This window comes from Nannobrachium achirus, assembly GCF_963921795.1.
Source record: "Nannobrachium achirus genome assembly, chromosome: 23".
Classification (NCBI taxonomy): domain Eukaryota; kingdom Metazoa; phylum Chordata; class Actinopteri; order Myctophiformes; family Myctophidae; genus Nannobrachium; species Nannobrachium achirus.
The window spans coordinates 20,462,774-20,485,227 of NC_137830.1; the positions used below are offsets into that span (position 1 = coordinate 20,462,774).

At 43.1% G+C, this 22,454-nt stretch overlaps 1 protein-coding gene across 2 annotated transcripts in view; it reads left to right on the forward strand.

The window, feature by feature from the left end:
• Positions 1 to 1,316: 1,316 nt before the first annotated feature.
• tmem168a (transmembrane protein 168a) overlaps positions 1,317 to 22,454 on the forward strand; it is a 31,509-nt gene continuing 10,371 nt past the window's right edge. The window contains exons 1-7 of one of the 2 annotated variants that reach the window (XM_080754456.1): positions 1,317 to 1,375; positions 3,205 to 3,354; positions 3,831 to 4,211; positions 5,694 to 5,984; positions 6,543 to 6,749; positions 8,034 to 8,315; positions 12,608 to 12,750. In XM_080754456.1, coding sequence (XP_080610582.1) covers positions 3,846 to 4,211; positions 5,694 to 5,984; positions 6,543 to 6,749; positions 8,034 to 8,315; positions 12,608 to 12,750 — 1,289 coding nt within the window. In that variant the 5' untranslated portion in view covers positions 1,317 to 1,375; positions 3,205 to 3,354; positions 3,831 to 3,845. The remainder of the gene's footprint in view (positions 1,376 to 3,204; positions 3,355 to 3,830; positions 4,212 to 5,693; positions 5,985 to 6,542; positions 6,750 to 8,033; positions 8,316 to 12,607; positions 12,751 to 22,454) is intronic. The other variant, XM_080754455.1, reaches the window with a different exon arrangement.

Genomic DNA, 22,454 nt, shown 5'->3' on the forward strand with positions numbered 1-22,454 from the left:
GCAGTTGATGCTCAGGGCAGGCTAGACTCAACAGCACCTCTCTGGTCACCCAGGGTTACTACATACAGGCTACATACAGACCCACAGACCCACAGACCCACCCACCCACATACCCACATACCTACACACACGGCCACGTATAGGGTAGCTTGTGTTCCACACAGCTCCAAAATGCATTCCATCAAACTTTCAGATGCCGTTTTTCTCCCAGTGTGGAGGAAGAATGCTTAGGATTTTTACTGTAAATTCTCACTCTTGAAATATATAATCCTTAGTTTCTGTTGATTGTAAACAATAATAGCGATTCAAAACAGTTGTCCTTCAAACCCCACCTCTATTCACCGTCATCAGAACAGAGGGAGCGCTCCTCTTGATCACCCACCCGATCCACTGGATCACCAGAGCGTCTACTGCTCGCCCAGCTGCAGTCCATGAAGCCTAATTATGCTCCGTCCTGCGACGGTGTCGCGCGCAGAGCCGCAGACCTCCAAGCTCAGAAGGGTTGCATTGGTGACGCGATGTGAGTTTGTATATGAGCTACTCGGTTGACGTGGAACACCGTTGCGCAATGAAGTATATATGTCTCGATAAGGGCGCACCCATGGGAGCACCTCACTAGTAGCACACAAGAGGAGGTTGAATAAGTGATCCCCAAAACAACAGGTTTGGGGATCTGTTGGGAATTGATTACATGATACAGTCAGCTGTGCATTCAGTCTCAATGTTTGTAAACAAATAATTGGCCTATAGTGTGTGCCAGCGGCTACGTCATTGTAGTCCTTAGCGGCCATTTCTTGGGTCAAAACACAGGTGTTTCAATTGTTTGATTGCATAGAACTAATGCTATAGTCTAATCAGAACACCTGTGTAAGGCTTTGTTGACCCAAGAAATGGCCGCTCTTAGAACTACATTTGGCACACCCTATATATAGGCCTATCGTAGTTACGTGTTAAGCAAGGATAGGAATAAATAAATAACCCCAGGCAGGGTGATTTGACCCTGGAGTGAATAAACAGAGTTGTTCTATATTGCAGTATTGATACATTTACCCATTGATTGAAGTCAAACTATTAGTCGCCTACTTTTTTTTTTTTTATATATATCTGTTTATTAAAGATTTTCCTTTTTTTCTTTTCAAAAGTGTCAAAGTTTTACAAAAGTGTCAAAGTTTCATTTTTTACAAAATGTACAGATGTAAACAACAACAACCCCAGCCTACTTTTCCCACCAACCGAGCGGCGGAAGAGGAAACGAGAAAATGTCAGTAGTAGTTTTGTTTGACACCGTTGACTTACCGTAGTTGTAGTTTGGAGTCCGGAAGTTAGGCGAGTCAGGAAGAGCAGAGTCGAAAGTTGTGTCAACACTAAACAACATGTAAGTAAACTCTCTTCAATCTGTAGCCTACCATTCACGACGCTCCGACAACATTATATTTCTCGTATGCGTGTTTGGAAGCCTAAACATTGGAGTGTCATCATTGTACATGTTAATGAAACATGATGACAGTAGATAGAGTTAACGTTAGCCTGTGTTAGCATCAGTGCCACATCGTCACTTGACAGTAGACACAGTAGAGCTGGACTGTCTGGTGGTGACATCTAAAAGTCTCTTAACATTATATTATATATACACGTTTCCTTCAGCAATGCACCTCCACGTTAACTCTATTTAAAGGAAAACGTTGACGATTTTTTCCCCCTGACCTGAGAAGTCAATATTATTATTGTCAGAAACCATGCAGACCAGTAAATACCTCAGCCTGGTCATGGCAACACCCCAGTAAACTCCAGTGTGTTAATTTAGCAGAGCATTTGAACCAAATGGACCCTTGATTGATTGACAGGTTCTGCTAAGATGATTTAAACCCATGAAAGCCACTATGGCTTGTTTCCATTGGGGTCCTTAGTTTGTATTCAATTCATTGATATCTTATGGCTATATGGGATCGTTTTGTTCCATTTGGACACTCGTAAGAGGTACAGATGGATAAGGGTCTATTTGCTTACATTATTTTGTAGACTTTAGTTTAAACGAACACTCAGGATTTAGAGAGGAAGTTATTTTGGTTCGTTTTTTGCCAAGCCTTAGCTTTAATTGTCTGTTTTTTATTTCCATCAGTGCAAAAAAATATCCTAAAAGAATCTATATATTGTGTACATGAGGTACACACTGCAGCTGTGAAGCTTTCTTTGCCTAACGTTGTCCAGGGATAGAAGTACAATTACACTGTCTTTATTTAATATCCTTCTCTGATACTGACGTTCTGATTAGAGATGTACCAATACAGCTAGCCGCAAATTGCAACACTAGATTTTTTATAATCGGATGAATCTAGGGTTGCAATACCTCCCATAGGGATCCAATGCATCAAAACAGTTTTTTGCTATCTGATTGTATTAAACGACTTCAAACTCACCAATATTGTGGCTCTATGGAAAGCTTGGAATTTACTCTTGCTATCTGCAAAGTGTTTGTTTCTGGAAAATCCACCATATAATTGTTATGATTTATTTTCTGTCAAGAAATCCGAGCAGACATGGTTTATTTTCTAAGTGTCGAACTTCGGAAGCGCTCGTCTTCTATAACGCCATGTCCCGCTGCCTCCTGCATAATGTGACATTTAGAACCAGGTGGTCACAGGACCGTTGAGGGATTTTCCACAAGCGCTTCCAAACTCCAGGACTTAGAAAAAATTATCACCTGAACCAAATTTCTTGGATAGAAAGTTGCTCCTAACATGTCTACTGTGGATTTTTCTGAAACAAACACTTTGCAGATAGAAAGAGTAAATTCCAAGCTTTCCATAGAGCCGCAATATTGTTGAGTTTGACGTCATTTAACACAATCAGATAGCAAAAAAACATTTTGATGCATTGGATCCCTATGGGAGGTATTGCAACCCTAGATTCATCCGATTAAAATAAAATCTAGTGTTGCAATTTGCGGCTACAATACAGCTACACTCTCAGAGGTGGTCCGCCTACTTTTCCATTCACATTTAGACCTTGGTGTTGGGTAGGACACAACAGGCTAGTTGAAACATAACACTGCCTGAAACTCATAAGCACAACATCTCCCCTGTTCAAGCAGGGAGTAGCTACCGATGAGCGGTAGAAATTAGTTTTCTTGTGCAGGAGACCTGGGTCCAACCCGCTTTAAACTAACTTTTGACTGTATTACATTTATTATGTGTGATCTCACAGGGGTTGATTCTACACAGCCATCAGGAGGAATGTTCCTCGGTACAACTCAACACAACAAAAGCTCCCATCTAGCATCCCACTCACAGCTTTCGGAGAAGGTGGCTGTAGTGAATCGTCACAGAGGACTGCTGTAGCCTTCTCCAAGGCAAGGTTATAATAGTTTTGGACTTTTTATTATAGTTTAATTCTAGTTAGTTTTGACAATTTATTTTCTATTCCAGTTTTAATTCGTTTTTAGAGCAGGTACGTAGTTATAAAAATACATTTATAAGTCAAGGACATTTCTGTTTATTTTTTCTATTAAAAAAGTATCGAACCGTGGCACCAAAATATTGAACCGAACTGAACTGTGAATTTTATAAACCATGGCGCCCTTAATAAATAAATATATAAATATATATATATATATATATATATATATATATATATTCAGTTATTATAAAACAAAGGGCATTTTGTCTATCATTTCAGTTAGTTTTAGTTAGTTTTGTAAACACACAATACAGTTTCATCCAGTTATTATTTAGTTCAGTTAATGAAAATGTTATTTTTTTCTTTTTTTTTAAATAATTTTAGTTTTGTTATTTTGTTAGTTTTCGTTAACTGTACAATAACCTTGCTCCCAGCTCCCAGAGTTAGCCATGGCTCGCGAGGAAGAGGAAGAGGAGCTGACGGTGGCGGCGGCGGCGGCGGCGGCGGGGGGCGGCGGGCCCAAGGAGGAGGTGGACGTGTTCACGTCGGTGCGCTTCCTGGGCTACATCTCCAGCGTCACGCTGCTGGTGGCCGTGTGCGTGGGCATGTACGCCTGCTGGGAGGTGACGGACGAGCCCATGATCCTGGTCATCTTCATCCTGGGGCTGTTCGTGCTGGCCATCGCCAGCATCCTCCACTACTACTTCGCCATGGAGAAGGCCAGCCGCAGCCTGTTCCACCTGTGGCTGGGCTTCCTGCTGGGCCTCCTCTGCTTCCTCAACAGCCCCGCGCTGTTCCAGAACGTCAAGCTGCAGGTCGGTTTCAATTCAAAATTCAAAAGGAGCTAGGGCTGTCACAATTATTACATAATCGTCTAATCGTGATTATTTGACATTATCGTGATTATTTTGTCATAATCGTCATAATCGTGAATGTTGAAAAATGTCAGAAATAGTGGAAATAGCAGATCTACAAGCTCACAACGCGTCGCATCGCGACGCGTTGTGAGCTTGTAGATCGGCTATTTCCACTATCAATGTTATTTTTTAAGTAGTAAGTTGTCAAATATGTCAGTAATTTATTTGTGTGTTTAGGTTATGTGTCATATCTACCATGTGCAACTTCAAAGCCTAAAAGCCAAACAGAAATGTAATTATCAACGACAAAAACAAAAATTAAATCGTTAATCGCCAATTATTTGAGTGACAATTAATCGTCATGTAAAATGTCATATCGTGACAGCCCTAGCTGCAGGTCCGTTTCAATTAAAAAATCAAAGGAGCTTTGTTGGCATGAGAAAACATGTAAACGTGTTTACATTGCCAAAGCAAGTGTCAAAATATAGTAATAACTGCTGAAAAGGGGGAACATACTGTACATACAGTTGTAGGGGTTACAGTTTACATTGTGTAAACCGAACTATGTCACATTGTGTCACTATATACAGAGTACAATGTTATATATACAGGGTATAAAGCTTTTTGGAACAAATAGCAGCACTCTTTTGCCGTTGCTTTGTGACAAAAAGCTGCATTTTTCCTCGATTTCAAGTAGTATACAAAAAAAGCCTCAGATTTAAAATGTGTTTAAAGGTAGTAGCTCTGTTTATATTTGCAGTATGTCTAGAGGTCACTCAATGATTTGTAGTCCATTCCATTCCCTAGCCTTCTTTTATCACAACAGTTCACAAATCTTGCAGCTGTGTTTGCACATTGTGTGTATTTCTCCCAGTAGGTACAGTATAGGAGTTCTTTGTCGTTGATCATGTTTTCAAACTGTGCGTGTAATCTGTGGGAAGTATGTGTCTCTGATGTCTTGGTATAGTGGGCAGGTGGTTAGAAAGTGTAGCTCTGTTTCCACCACATTTTGTGTGCAGTGAGTGCATGCTGTCTTCCCTTGGGAGCGGGATCGGTCTGTGGCGGCCTTTCTCTATTGCAAGGCTGTGATCGCCGAGTCTGTAGTCAAGGCTTTCCTACGTTTTTTGGGTCGTTCACACCGTGTTCAGCCATCCTGCATAATGTATATATCGTCGTTGTCGGGTGGAAACCTCGTATCTCCAAGTTTCAAATTTGTACGTTCTTTCGCAAAGTAAAGCCCTGCTTCATCGTACAAGGCCGTCGCACAAAAGTAGTGAAAACAGCAGATCTACAAGCACACAACGCCTCGCGGTGCGAGGCGTTGTGTGCTTGTAGATCGGCTGTTTTCACTAGTTTAAATCATTTTTTTAAATGATAAATACAAAACAAACGGTTTTGGACATACAAGGTTTTCACCCGACAACTACGATATATTCTCAGGTCACCAACTACCTCCTCCTGGCCAGCGTGGCGATGAAAGCCACGTGGGCGTTCACCGAGCGGATATGCAGCTCCGTCCGCTACAAGCCCGCGCTGCTCACGTCGACGGAGTTCCTGGAGCTGCTGGGCATGGGCATCGCCAGCACCGTCATGCGCCTCCCCGAGTCTGCGGCCATCGTGGGCCTGGTGGTGGCCCTGGGCACGCTCGTCGTGGACCTGCGGATGAAGTCCCTGCTGGCGCTGCCCAACCTGGTCTGCTTCACCCTGGTCACTGCCCTGGCGTTCTTCCAGGTAGGGGTGGTTGACATGGAAACATACAATATCACCATATCTTTCCAAGCATACGATAGACGATCTTATCACGATTCTTTTTCATGTTGGTTTTTATGGTTATTTCTCAAGTTACTTAACAGTACAACCACCTGCAAGGTAACACAAACCAAAAGAAAAAGGAGTAAAAGACCATTTAGACCAGTGGTCCTCAAAGTGGGGTCCAGGGACTCTCTGGTTTCCTTTTGGGAGGTCTAAATTGAACCTTACAAGTATGTAACAGTAACTCTGACAGTATACAAATGAAATCAAATGGACTCGTAAGGGTCCATTTGGTTTCATTTGCAGAGTTAAGGGGAGACCTTGACATTTTAAATTTGAGAAGTACTGATTTAGACCAAAATGCAGGTTTAAATTAATTCTGCAATGAGTCTCTGTATTTAACAATTCAACAGTACTTTTTTATAAGGCTCCCTCATTGTATCGCGATATATACGATACCTCTGAAAAGGCATATCGCGGAGACATTGTATCGTCTCAGCGATATTTATCACCATATCGTCCCATCCTTACGTCCAGGCGCTGGGCATCAAGGCCAACCCCTACGCGCTGGGCTGCTACCTAGGCCGGCTGCTGTGCGAGCCCCTGCTGGACGTGTACTTCAGCGGCCTGGGTCCCAGCGAGCGCTGGCTGCCGCTGCTGTCCCTGGGCAGGGTGTGGAGGAGGCTGTCCCTGCTGCCGCTCAGCCTGGCCGAGCTGGCCTTCTTCGTTCTGGCCGCCCTGAAGGTATGCTCGGTCAGGGATGCCTTAAACCAGAAACACTGAGTCCCTTCGTTTTTAGTTTTGTATTATTATTATTATTATTATTACCCTTATTATTACCCATGAATTAAAAACTAAATTCTATGTTCGTTTCAGTAATTTAATTTAGAAATCCAAGAATCAAGAAAAATCAAGAAATTCCATAAATTAGGAAACACGTTTTAAGAAGTTGTGAAAATAGCCGATCTACTACTTGTAGGTCTGCTGTTTTCACTAGTTAGAGTCCCGGGCAAACGTCTAATTTCGGGAACAACTGCCTTAAACCAGCCACTTAAACTAAAGGGATAGTTATCTTACGTATGCAAAGCTAGCATTAAGTTTTAGCTGAAATAATCAATTTATTGCCTGTAGAATATAAAACTGGTACTGCTGTTTAACTGAGTGTGATAGCATCTTTAAATAACAATATTGACAATACATTATTTATTTTACCCCGTTTAGTTACTTTCTTAGCTGTGGTAGGAATGAGGCATTCTGACAGTGGTGGGAAAGGTACTCAAATGTTTTACTTAAGTACAACTTAAGTAAAAGTCCAGAATTCAAAATGTACTTGAGTGAAACAAACTTAGTACTCACTATGTCTTATTTCACAAGTTTTCAAATCCATACATTGTATAATAATCATTTGAAAATAGCAGACCTACAAGCTCACAATGCGTTGCATCGGGACGCATTGTGAGATAGTAGATTGTCTATTTTCAAATGGCCGTAATGAATGTAGGGCTGAAGTGGGTAATGTATGTTTTGTAATAATAATCAAAATCTACAAAGTAACCTAGTATCTAAAGTTTTTAAATAATTGTAGTGGAGTAAAAGTACAATATTTGCCTCTGAGATGTAGTGGAGTAGAAGTAAAAGCAGTGAAAATGTGAAAATACTATGTACTGTAAGTAAAGTACCTCAACAACAACTCGAGTTAGGCCCCATTTACACTGGCAGCCAAATCCAACCTGAATCATATCTGTGTCACATCCTGATAGGAATCTGATTTGTTCCATGTGAACACGTGACCATTTAAACCAGGAATCTGATTTGTTCCATGTGAACACGTGACCATTTAAACCAGGAATCTGATTTGTTCCATGTGAACACGTGACCATCTAAACCAATCAGATTCCAATCTGGATGTGGCACAGATCTGATTCAGGCTGCCAGTGTAAATGGAGCTTAAATGTACTTAGTCACTTTCCGCCACCGCATTCCGAATGACATGAATCAAAACGGTGTCTTCCGCCCCTTCCCTCCCAGCTGGGTCACCTGGAGCTGTGGTACCTGGTGATCCCGGGCTTCTGCGTGTTCGGCCTGTTCTGGTCCGTGTGCCACGTGGTGCTGCTCATCACGCTGTGGGGCTTCCACACCAAGCTGAGCGAGTGCCAGAACGCCTGGCGCTCGCAGCGCTCCTCCGGAGGCAAGCGCAGCCTGGACCGGGTCATGGCGTCCCGGGGCATCCGACACTTCTGCCTCATCTCCGAGCGCCTGGTCCTCTTCTGCCTGCTGTCCACCGCCATACTGGGAGCCGTGTCCTGGCAGGTGAGAACTGTTACTGCTAGCAGCGATGATGATACTCGCGCTATTATTGTGTTACTGCCAACTTGCCAAGTGCCAACTATGAACTTTGTCAGTATGTACCGGTGCGGGACTGTTATTACTACTATTGCAGCTGCTCAGTTTTAATTCTGACAGCAAAATTTGATTTAGTTTTAGTCAGTCTTCTGAATAAAATGAAATTTATCTTTAGTCATATTTTAGTCATCTGAAAAGATTTAGTTTTAGTTGACAGAATACCATAATGACCAGCTCAGTGGCCTTGTGGTTAGAGTGTCCGCTCTGAGACTGAGAGGTTTGAGTTCGATCCCTGGCCGGGTCATACCAAAGACTCTGAAACATGAGACCCAGTGCTTCCCTGCTTTGCAATCAGCATCAAGGGTCGGATTGGGGGTTAAGTCCCTGCGACATATTAGTGTCATGTACAGGGGGTGTACTAGAGGGTAGCACGGGTCTTCCAGGACCCGATTACCCGAGACCCGAACCGAGAACCGAGCCGCTTCGGGTCTAAAATATTGACTTGTCCCTCGGGGCAGGGTAGGGTAGGGTCTAATTGCCACGGGTCCAGGGTAGGGTAGGGTCTAATTGCTTCGGGTCCATTCCGGGCATACCGAAATAATGCATTTACCCGTAAGGATCCAAGAGGACCCGAGCTTTAAAATATTGTGTGTTTACCCTTCAAATTTAAAATATATATTGTTTTTAATGAGACATGCATTGTAAGTATGCTCCCAAATCCATATTATCGCCTGTTCTCGCATATTGAATCAATTACCCGAGACCCGAACCGAGAACCGAGCCAGTTCGGGTCTAAAATATTGACTTGTCCCTCGGGTCAGGGTAGGGTAGGGTCTAATTGCCACGGGTCCGTTCGGGTATCGGATCTCAAATTCCCAATAATAGGCGGGTCCATTCGGGTCTGGGTACATTTCTCACGGGTCCATTTGGGTTCGGGTAGGTAAAATTGGACCCGTGCTACCCTCTAGGGTGTACTTGTACATCAAGCTGCCTCACGCTACAGAAACAAGAGATAGTCCTCTGCCCTATATGGGCCTCATGGCTCGACACAGCTTACTTACTGTACTTAGTAAACATCGTTAAGATTTTAGTCAACTATATCTACAGTCGATTGATCTACAGTCCTTGATGGCTGATTTTACACTTGGTTGCATGCTGAAAATAGACGATCTACAAGCTCACAGCGCGTCGCGTTGTGAACTTGTAGATCTGTTATTTTCAGAGCGCAACCAAACATAAAACTGCATGTCTTTTAGTTCTACTGGGTCTCTTCTCCAGCAGTCCCTCCCTCATTTTGGCTAGTTTTTATTTGTTGACGAAATTGTCAATATACTTAGTTTTAGTTGTAGTCGTCATAGCTTATTTTTTATTTTGTTTTCGTCAGTGAAAAAAGGTAGTCGACGAATATTTTTTGTCATAGTTTCAGTCGACAAAATTAACACTGGTGAGAACTATTTCTACTAGCAATGAAATATATTGATACTCATGCTATTACTTGTGCTACTGCCAACTATGAACTATGTCAATACTACAGTATGAACTGGTGTGGGTTATTACTACTATTGCTGCTGCAATATTATTACTACTACTGTTTCTGTTATTACACATACTATTACTAGTTACTACTACTATGTCTGCTGCTACTACTATTATTATACAACTGCTGCAGCTTCTAGCACTTCTACTGGTCTTGCTCAATAAATAATAAATAAAATAAAAGGTTTAGTTTGTCCTTGCCAATGTCCATAGCGGACGGTTAAGCCATAAACAGGGTCTTCTAGCCATCTGCCTGTCTCTATGAAAATGATAAAATGCCATTTGTAGTGTACGACTCACTCCTTTAAAAACATCTTCTATGAATCCATTATGATAACTTGCTGCAACAATGGAATGGTAATTATATTCTCTCATTTCTAATCAGTGAGGTTCACTCAAGAAGCAACACATTTAGTGTGATACACGGGCCAAGCTGTTGCACAATACAATAAAAGACTAGACAATTATTTTTGTCCTTTTTTCCCCTCTTTCTCTCAATTTAGTTATGCCAATTAATTCCTCTCGCTTAGAGCTTGCCACTGCTGTTGTACACCCCCCCCCCCCACCAGCACCACCACCACCACCACCAGGAGGACACAGAAAATGTCATGTCACGATTATTGTGACCAAATAAATATAATTTCAAGTGTGATTTACGATATTATCGTGATAATCAAAATATCCCCAACATCCATTATCCTGGGGCGGAACATTTGCAAAAAAAATGGGTGATGTAATAACGATTATTGGCCCATTCCTTGTGAGCAAACCCCTACTAGACTCTGCTGTGGTGGCCAATGCCTTTTCTGTATTAAAGCCATGGCAATAAATAACCAATACTTTTACAATGCCAAGAACAGCCCGCAGCATATCACGTACCACTGTTATAAACCCCAGAGTGAGATGCTAGTGGCAGACAGTGTGGAGTGAGTTGTTAGTCAATGCCCTAAACAGCGTCAGTGCCTCTATCAACCGTAACAAATTAAATTTGTGCTTTAATATCCCATATCTGCTCGCATAAAGACCAGCAATACATTATTTAGCCTTGTTAGCGTTACCTTGTAATAGTCTCAGGGGCCCACAGTCGTAATTTGAGGCCTGATTATTGTTCATTTCAATTGTGAATTTGCTCAGGAAAATTAGTCACACGTTGTATGGTGGGAGAGGCATATTTATTTCTTCAGGCTGTTGAAATGCACTAAATAGGGTTATGTAGGGCCAGCCACTTAAATCCACTAGACTGCATAGCCAAATTACTAAGTGTTAATCAAGCGTTCAAAGTCTAAAACTGACATTCAGTAATAAGTTCCAAGCTGGCATTGCGTCTCTTTTCTTTTTTGCTGTACCACACTCGATAAAGACGCCAGTTGATAAGCGAGTCTTTCATCTTTCTTTCCCTGATGTACTCAAGACAGATCACTATATTCTACAACGGGGAATGCAACTCCACTAGAAAAAAAATAAATAAATCAACATCAAAGTGTCTGAGGCTTCAAAACCATTACAACCATTAACCTATCAGCCTTGTGCTTTGCTCTCTTCAGTGGTGGACATGGTAACAGAGTACATTTACTTCATTACTGTACTGAAGTAAACTTTTTGAGTATCTGAACTTAACTTGATGAAAAATCAAATGTGTTATATGGCCATGATTCGTCAGGAGCCTGGTTGGCTTTGTTCCAGGCTTAAAACTCTGTATAAAGACTTTCTGAAACGCGTAGGGAGTAAATTGATGGGAAATTATTTCCGGAAACTACGTCCTAACATTGGGCTGTCACTGCAAAGGTCTATTGCATGCATTGCAACCTTCAATAGAGAAGGACATTACACCACCTTAAGCCTGTATCAGAGTCTACGGTGGAGACCTATCCACCGCAAATTTGAGGTGGAAAGCTTTCCACCTCAAGTCAGAAAATAAGTGCAGGCCATCATAGTCACGGCCCACGGTGAAGTCCTTTACCCCGTCTAGACCGGTTCAGGTCGACCAATCAGTGAACGGGGTGTAGAGCCTGCCTGTCTGATAGTAAAAACAGAGAGATGAGTTGGGACTCACGGTGTAAAGCTCTCCACCGTGAGGAATGATCTAACGTTGTAGTTTCATGACTCAAACAGACTCGAAAAGACTACACCGCGGTGTAAACCCTTCCACCGCGGACCCGACTATGATACGGGCTTTACACTACTTCTCTCTGGGTGCGGATACAGATGTCTGAGGTGCTGAAGGGCTCACTTTTGAAAAAGCCTGATACCTAGAGATAATAGCCTGTCTTAAATAATAGTCCTTGCTGAACAGGTCTGGGTGTGTGCTGACTGATGTCTGTCAAGGTCCGTCGTTATTGTGTTCTGTCGGCTGACATGTGCAGTACTGCCTAAAGGGAGTTTCCTATTGGAGACAAAGGGCCCTATTTTCGTTTGTGCCTTACCTCTTATCCACCTTTTTTTCTATTTTGAAAAACATTTATAAATTGTTAAAATAGCTGATCTGCAAGTTGAAGTATTTTAAAATGTTTTTCAAAATAGTAAAAAAAAAAGGCAAAGAAGTTTAGGGATAAGGGGTAATGCATGGAAGAAAATACAGCTCAAAGTCAAAGGGGCCAGTGTTGCCAAACACTGAAACGGGTTGAAGTTCTGAAACTAAAACTGATGAGACATATAGTGATGACAACCAATATTTATACAGGATGTATAAACTCTTAACTTGTCCGCCTGTGTCTTGACTGCAGCCGTACAGTGGTCTGTTTCTGAGCGCTCTGCTGGTGGTGCTGCCTCTGGAGTCACTGGTCCACGGCCTGTTCCACGAGCTGGGCAGCTGCCTGGGGGGAACCTGTGTCGGATACGCCCTGGTCGTCCCCACCGCCTACTTCAGGTACAGAGGGGGGAGGATTAACCCATTAAGAAAAACGTATGTTTCTATGAATAGAGGGTATGCGCATGCATAAAGTAAATGGCAAATCAAGTGGCAAAGTGAGCTTAACCTTGTTTAATGCAATCAGTTACTTTTCTGTTAGGATGTATGGGCTGTCAACTAAGGCCAGAAAGTATTTTTTTGCCACTCAGTAGTTGGTCCTGCATAACTTGTCACGCACATACCCTCTATTGTATGTATTTGGCCGCAGACCCCGTCTCAAAATGCCGCGTTACGAGCTTGTAGATTTGCTATTTTTGAATAGTATAAAATAAATGTAGTTGTCCTGGGGGGAGGAGGGGGGATTACGTTTCCTGCTTCACCCAGCAGTTGGCTGCTCAGAAGACTTGGATGAGAGCACAGGGGTGATCTGTCGTGCTCAGGGACACTTCAACACTTTTTTACCACAAAAAGATTAAAATATATTTTTTTATTTCGACCGTCAGGTCGCAAGTTACTATGAAAAGCTCCACCGACTGTCTGTCACACTTTTGTGTCACACTTTTGCCCCTACTCTTATCTCTGCCACCGTTGGCCCTATCGATGACGAACTTTGCACACACACCCCTTGGGTGGCAAATCACAACCTCCAGCCCTGATTTCTCACGTGGCCCTCTTCTAGCGCCACAATCAGGCCGATCTTTGCAAAACACATTTTGGGACACTGCTCCTACAGATTTGGGCCTAAAAGCACACAAAGCGGTACACAGTATCTCTAAAGTCATGTCATCAACATGGATCTGTCCCATTTTTCATATTCCCTCCTGATTGGCTACGATTGCCTTCTAAAGTTTGTGTATACGATGTGACGGTCGCTTATCTCCCGATTAGGGAGTCTTACTGGTGAATATTTAAACAATTACAAAAACTAAACTAAACTAAATAATATCTATTTGGAACACATGTTCTTTCTTCCATTTCTGGAGAACTAACACTTTGGACATGCAAGGTTTCCTCCCGACAGCACCGATATGAACTATGTATGCACTTAAACATACTGGCAATGCACAGCAACCCAGCAATACAACTTACACAAACATACAGACTTTGCACACACTCATGCACTTAACACACACTGAATTGGGGCGAACTTTAGGGGCCTGTTTGGACATTACAGGCACTGGCACATGCAATGACTCATTCCGGTAATCGCCAGTTTGCACAAAATCAACTGGATAAATAGGCCAATAACTATGCATAAACATTTCTGCTAATGCTCAGGCTCTTAAGGGAGTGTTCAACAGCTCCCTCCCCGGCATACTAAGTCATCAAGTCAGAGCCGTTGGCCATTAGATTTTCCCCTACCAGCCTCTCCCCGAGTGAGCACTCTCTGTCGGCTGAACGCTTTCAGAATAGCCAAGTTCAATGTAAACAACGTCAACCGTGTCTTGTTATGAAGTGTTGTATTCAAGTATTTTAGCTCTTTTTTTTTTCTTTCTTGCATCCAGGCCCCCAATTGACCTCTTAAATAGAGCCTAGCCAGTTGTGATCATTTTGCCATTAGTCCTTTACAAGTGCCTCTCTGGGTCATTTTGGTATTCAAACCCAGTAAGTGTCCTGAATGGAAAAGACATTAGGTGTTTGAAAAAAAAAAATTGCATCCATTCTCTCTGATGACATGTTCAGATTTCAGGGGCCATTTTACAATTTGGTAAATGTACTTCTGTCCCCCAAAAAACATACTGAATTTGCAGATTCAGTGGCCTGGTCGCTATACCCACAAACACACTAACTCACTGATTCTCAATGTCCGGTGATAACCTTATGGGTCCATGCAGTGATGGGCAAGCTACTTGGAAAATGGAGTAAGCTAAGCTACAAGCTACTCTTGATGAAATATAGCTTAAGCTACAACGAAGCTACCCACAGAAAATGTAGCAAAGCAAGCTACAAGCTACACGGCAAAAGTAGCTAACTACAACAAAGCTACTTTTTTTTTTTTTTTTTACTTCATGATCAATTACAACTTTCCACCAAACAAATAGGCAGGCAAAAAGGCTCAGTTCGATTGATTATTATAAAACTGGAAACAAGCCCTTATGTCTGGCTTTTTGTGTCATCCTTTCATTTACTTTTTAAATTAAATGTGTACCTTTTCAGGCTGTGACCCCCAAAAAATCCTATTTGAACTGGGGACCCCACCCTGACAAGCAATTGGAATTAGGAGTTGAGGCATTACATTTCGTTTGACTCTGTTCCACCGATAAATATTGTGAAAATAGCAGATCTACAAGTTCACAACGCCTCGGAACACAAGGCGTTTCGAGCTTGTAGATCTGCCATTTTCACAATTTGTGCCTCTTTTACTATTGTCAATTTGGCCAATGTTTGACTAGTTTTTATAGTTGATAACTTTTGATGCAGTTTTGGTCTTTTATTTATATATTTTTGTAGGTATTAAAAATGTCTAAAAGGTCCTTAAATTGTTACTTCACTGTCATTAGTTAGCTGTGGACAAAAGAGTGCACTGACTTGTGTGCTGTCGGAACAGCTGATAAGCTGCAGCCAGCGGTGGACAGTAACTGAGTAAATGTACTTGAGTACTTTTACTTTTATTTGTACTTCAAGTAGCTTATTTTTAAAAGCATGTACCGGTATGCACTCTTGAATACATACGTTTATTTAAAAGCAAGTACTTTTTTTTACTCTTACTTGTAACATTTTGACTGAGTTTACTATGGATTGGAGTAAATGTGACCAGGAGTACGCAGTCTGTACTCTTACTCAAGTGCTCGGGTCGAGTACTGTCCATCTCTGGCTGAAGCCTGATTTATGCTCCGCCCCCGGAGATCTACAAGCTCACAATGTTGGCATTTGCAACGCGATGTGAGCTTGTATGTCAGTTGTTCTCAGACCTTCTCTGAACACGTTGCGGGCAGAGCAGAGGTGGGACGTTCGCGAACGAATCAAATCTTTTGAACGGTTCTTGTGAAGTGAACGATGGGATCCGGTTCGCGCAGTAGAGAGTGCGAAGTAGAGAGCGCATAGTGAGACAGATCTTTGGCTCGGGCTCACTTCAAAGAGCCATAAATCCCTTTAGTTGCGGGGTGAAGTGTCTCGCTTTAGTCGCTGTCGCTTCTCTAACAGAGGAGCTTCGTTGAATGAAGTGAAAGCAGCGCTGTGCAGAACAACATGTTTGGGGATCTGTTGGGAATTATTTTCCTCACAAACTTTATTTAGCAGTCAAATTTCGCCGGGATAGTAACGTGTAGCGTTTGTTGGACGCTACGTCACTACTGGGGTCTAAAAATAGCTACGCTACGCTACAGCTACGCTGGTTCAAATGGAGCTGCGCTACCGTGACGCTACTGATAAATGTAGTTAAGCTATGTAGCGTCGCTACTTGTAGCTCGCTACTGCCCATCGCTGGGTCCATGTTACCCTCTCAGAGTTAAATTACCACTGAGGATTGTACAGTTTGATTGTACTGACCACTGACCCCAATTTGATACTCTCATAGTTAGAGACCCAAGGGGTGCCCGCTGGCCTACTGGTCTAGGGGCCTACCACATAGGCTCTGATGCCTGACAGCGTGTCGTGGGTTTGAGTCCGATCCCAACGACCTTTGCTGCGTGTCACTCACCATCTCTCTCCCCATTTCCTGTTAGTCGTAACTGTCATACAGGGTTTCCTGCAGCACTTTATTGGCCAGGCGGGCCACCCGACCTAACATCTGTAGCACCCGGCCAAGAGTCTGGTGAAAATTATGCGAAATTCCTCCTAAACATGCAAAACAAACTATACTTTTGCGTTTGTGTTTGTTTAAGCAACTTCTCCTCCTATGTTGAGGGCAAAAATAAGAATTAATCAAAATTAAGTGAATTAATTTGATTGAATGAATTAATTACGATTTGTCGGCGCCCACAAGTATTTCTTTACTTGTTAGCTTAGCAGCTAGCTCTGGCAGGCAGGCTCCTCTCCAGGTGATTTGGGATGCAGCTCCATGTCCTGCCAGAGCCTGTGGGATGCTCTGTATGCCAGGCCTGCACACACAAGTGCCTCCGCTGGGACCGCAGGGAGCAGTTCCACGGCTGCACATCATGTTTTCACAATGACAAAGAGACCTCAGGGTGGGGTGGTGGTGGTGGTGGTGGTGGTGGTGGTGGGGGGAGGGGGTTTGACCAGGAGAGGTAAAGCAGTTGAGTAGAGAACGTAGGAGAGATGGATGAAGGGGAAGACGATATGCAGAGAGAGACCGTCGTAAAAATGGACTGGAAGAGAGAAGGAAGAAGGTAGAAAGAGAAGGTTTAGGAGCGAGCAGTAAACACGGAGACAGGGGCGACGGAGGGAAGGAGAGGTGGGAGGATGAGAGGGGGAGTGTTAGTGTTAACACATGGGCTGCCATTGTTTTGGTAATTCTCTGTGCTGTAGAGCGCCGCCATTCACTTAACGCTTTATTTTGAAGAGCCCCGGAAGCCACATGCGTGTGCATGTTGTGTAATCTGACAATTTTAAAAAGGACGCAAAACTAAAATCCTAACCGCGGTCTATCGTCACGGCCCAGTGTCGCTGTGAGAAAGAGCGGCTCTCTGCCTTCTTGGCGTTTTGGAAGTAGATTCCGAGATAAAGCCGAGACAGCGTTGTTCCTGAACGTGTTTGGCTCCATGAGTGTTGAGGCAGGAGACGTTGTCTGGATGCCAGAATTCAGGCCCTTGGCTCCCCAGAGCACCAGGAGAGTAGAACAGATAACATATGGCTGTGATGTGAACAACACCAGGTGATGTTTGTTGTATAGGCCCCTATACAAACCCTTATACGAAGACATAAAAATAGCTTTTGTTAGGAATGATGGGTTATAGCTTGTCTGAACAAGGGAGGACTGAGGCCGTCCGTGTGGCACAAGGATGAAGTTAACTACCCGCAACCGCTGAGACCAGAGACTGTTTGTTTTTTTAAATCCTCCACACTGCCTTTGGTTTCGCCGTGTGCTCCAACAAACACAATTGCCTGTGTTCTTTATTTAGTATTTTGTTTGTTAAATTTTTTTGTGGGTGGGAAGACAGGTAGTGAGAACTATCTATTGCTGCACTACTGACACCTACAGGTTGGTAAGGGCACCTGTTCAGTGGAGTTCACCGAACTCCGGAATAGCATGTTTCTTCCCATGCATTACTCTCCCCACCCCTACACCGCCAAGGAGGACGTATATTTACGTTTAATCAAATCCAGCTGTTGACCTCCGAGGGTGTATATTTAAGTTTTTTACGTCTTTTCAGTGGAGAGCGATAGACAGCGCTCTCCCATAGTCGGGAGTGATGCAAAGACTCAAATTCCCATGATCCATCGGGAGATGACGTTGTTGTTCGGAAATCCTTCTTGCCGTCCACACCAATCTAATGAATTTCAGAAAAAATGGATGCATCTCAGAATAATCTCCCAGATAGTCTTTTTCTACGGACCATAACTAAAGGATGATCGCGCTTATCATTTTTATTTTCCGGGTGAACGACAAGATGATCGCCTGCAGCTCAGGCATGTTGCGTTCCTGATGCTGGAGAAAATAAAATAAAAACACGGAAAAACCTGGCAGTGGCGCATTAATTAATGAACCCCCGGCAGTGAATGTGTTGAACGAAGCAGACAGGCACCATTGCGTGAATATGCGGAGATACTGTGGTTGACATTTTATGTTTGAAAAAGAAAGCAAATTAAAAAAATGAAATGCAGAACAGTGACACTAGGGTTCAGGTAGTTGTTAAGTTTCTCAGTGATGCATAGCTGGACTTGTTGACAGAAGCAGAATACCTTATTCCAGAAGGCTGTCTGAAAACTCTGCTTCCTCTGATGAGAAAAATTGCAACGCCTTGTGATTTGACAGCTTGTGCTCGCCGGCATTGCCGTTTCAATATTTTTTCAATGAACCGTTTGGCCCCCCGCGCCGGCATTTATACCATTCAGAGTGTTGAGTCACATACCGGTAGATTCAGTGAATTAATTTAACTCGCACAGAGCAGGTGTACTTCTTAATTAGCTGACCCCACCACTCGGTTCCGTTCCACTGTGAGCACCAAGATGTGACTGTAATTACGGAATAAAAGTTGAGCCAACATAGAGAGACACCACCTAATGTTCCTACGATTCAACTATTACCGCCTTGTGCTACTCATTATATCGGCACCAGACTCGGTACAAGATGTACTTGTATGTCCTGGCTTACTGCAAAGAAATGACTAATTTCCATCCCACTCAGTATATAATTGTCTCACGGTTTGTTGGACCAATGCACAACTTAACAGCTCAGCATGGCTAATGGCACAACCGTGACGGAATAAAAGTGATCATGATACTGAGCACGAGAGTGATATTTACACAAATGCGACACATTGTGAGCTCAGATTGTAGATCTGCTATTTTTGCACACTAACAATCTATCGGAAATGTTTTGTGTCATTAGGTGACGAATAAAATATGCTTCTTGGTTGTTCGATAAATGGAAAAATAAATCGATAGTAGAAGTAACAGATAGTTAACTCTTTCTCAGCCACGGGGAGCCACTTAATATTAAAACCGGATTAAACTGTACTTCTTCTGTACTTAAATTAGCCGACCGTAATTTTCCGTACTAGGTCATTAAAACCGAAATAAATGATAATGATAAAAAAAAACGACCGAGAGCTGTCCTCTGTGTCTTCTTCGACTGATCTAAAAGGATCATTCTCTCAAACCTCTGAATCGGAAGTACTTCTCGTAGCTTTCAGCCAGCATAGCCACAGTCCCGTCCACTTTCATTGTAGGAGGAGGCGTTAGCATAGCATCTGTCCGTGATGTTTTCGATCAGAAAAAAGTTGACATATTTTAGTTTTACTCCACTACATTTATTTGACAACTTTAGTTACTAGTTACTTTGTAGATTTTGATTATAAATACAAAACATGCATTAACCAATTCAGCCCTACAGTATATACATTTCGGCCATTTGAAAGTAGCCGACCTACATGCACACAATGTGTCGCGATGCAACACATTGTGAGCTTGTAGATGTGCTATATTCAAAAGATTTCAATACATTTTGATACCAATACTTTTGTACTTCCACTCAAGCACATTCTGAATTCCGGGCTTTTTCTATACTACAGTAGTGATACTTTTACTCAAGAAAAAACATTGAGTACTTTTTCCACCACTGCTCCAGGGACAGTACATCACAACATTTGTCTTCACACCAATGTCACGAAACACATTGCTGCACATTTATCATGTTAGCTATATAAAGACGATTCTGATTCTACTGCCGCATGAAACCATAACCACAAAGGTATACCCTCTCTGTGGCTTTCGACAAATAATGGCCGCCCACTAGCCCGTCTACATCCTGGGTAGAGGGGTGTCGCACCAAATTCTGGGCCCTGGGAACAAGGATTCACTGTGGGCCCCCCATGAATAGCATTAACCAATAACCATTTAGACTGGGAACGTGTTATTACACATTATGTTGTGCTTTAACTATTGAAAAATAGCAGATGCTGCGAGCTTGTAGATCTGCTATTTTTTTTTTTTTTTTTAATGTTGATCATTTTTGACCCGATTCTACAAATGTCTTCTAAAAACACTCATAGTGAAAAAACTGTTTCTATGTCAGTGGTGCTCAAACTTTTTCATGTGAAGGACCCCCAAAATGATATGGCCATGGTCGGACCCCCATCTCAAAATATTTAGTTCCAGGGACCCCCCAGAAGAAAAATTTGAGCTACAAATGTTTGCTTAAAAAATACATGTATATTCAAAGATTTGCACACATTTTCACGACTTTTCAAAAATAGCAGATCTACAAGCTCGTATATCTGCTATTTTTCAATAGCTAAAGTATAAAATAATTAAGGTCCCTCCACCTTGGGCCCTAGTAACTCAGTCCCACTCCCCCCCCCCCCCCCCCCCCCCCCCCCCCCCCCCTTGTGACACCCCTGGCTGGGTACATTATGAGAAAATCGATTCACACACATGACACATGATAAACTTTGCTCTTTTCAAGAGACGGGTGAAGGTTAGGGTCGGCCGGCGAGGGTGGCCCGGTCTGATATGACAGTAGAGTTATGCAGACGTCTGTAGGGGTGAAGTATAGCCACGCATGGTGCGTAATCATCCGCAGCCATCAATAAGGTGTGTGTGTGTGTGTGTGTGTGTGTGTGTGTGTGTGTGTGTGTGTGTGTGTGTGTGTGTGTGTGTGTGTGTGTGTGTGTGTGTGTGTGTGTGTGTGTGTGTGTGTGTGTGTGGGGTTGGGTACCGAAGTCGATACCTTTAATGGTATCGAACGCATGACGTCGATACTACCGAGTATCGGTTCACTTAAAACAAATGATACCTCGTTTCGATACTCTTGAACACACCCATGGCCGGTCGCATCTGTAACAGTTGGGCTGCCGAAAGTTTAATCACTGCTTTAGTAAATAGCCGACAATAGCCTATGATATTTATTATGATGATCCAACGGGTGCACCGTTATACTCTCTGTCGGTGACTCTGTATGATCACCTCTCCCCCTCTCTCTACTCGCTGCAAACAGCAATTCTCTGCAGCAAAGGGACTTTCACTCCCCGTAAAAATGGCTGAACAACTGTCTTAGAAGGCCTTAATAATAACCTATTGTGGTGTGTAAAATATCCTACAGAAAAAGGTAAATGATAATAATAATAATAATGATAAATAAAAAGTATGGAAAACGGTATCGAAAAAGGTATCATATTGATGCCCAGGTATCGAGTATCGTATCGTATTGATTCAAAGGTGAAAGGTACCTGTGTGTGTGTGTGTGTGTGCGTGTGCGTGTGTGCGTGCGTGCGTGCGTGCGTGCGTGCGAAAACGAACAGAACATGTACCAGCAAGAGTGAAAGGGAAGGTGTATAAGATGGTAGTGAGAGGAGCTATACTGTACGGCTTGGAAACCGTGGGACTAACGAAAGGAGGTGGCAGAATTGGAAGATGGAATTCTCATTAGGAGTGACGAGGATGGACAAGGTCAGGAATGGCCCAATAGGGTGACATGCAGCCCAGGTTTCTAGGGGGATAAAGGAGTAAGGGAGGCGAGGTTGAGATGGTTTAGACATGTGCGGAGGAGTGATCATGGGTACATTGGGAGACGGATGCTGAAGAAGTAGCTGCCAGGCAAGAGGAGAAGAGGAAGGCTTATATGTGGTGAGAGAGGACAATGCAGGTGGCTGGAGTGACAGAGGAAGATGCAGAGGACAGGAAGTCAGGAACAGATGGGAACATGATCCGCTGTGGCGACTCCGGGAATTAGCTGGAAGAGGAAATAACTGTGTGTGCGTGCGTGCGTGCGTGTGTCCATTTTGTGTATGCACGGTTGTGTCCACTAGATCTGGGTGTTATCATCCACCTCTTGTTGTCAGCCAGGCTCTCATATGCAATCGGCATTCAGAAAGGGGTCAACTCATCTCCCATTCTCTCTGCCACTCTAGCCCTCTCTCTGTATATCTGTATTGTGCCCGCACACACACGCACACAGAGACAGCCTATTATTACATCTCTTCCCTCACCTTCCCTTCACCTCAATTCCCATCCTTTCTTTTTCGTTCAGGCTCTTTGCTCGTTGCTCCTCTCGCTCTCTCCCTCTCCCCGTCTCTCTCTGCCCTTCTCATATCCACCTCTTTGTTCACGTTTTTTCAACTCGCTTTACATGCGGCGCGGCAGGCCATCCTCTTCCGCCTGCG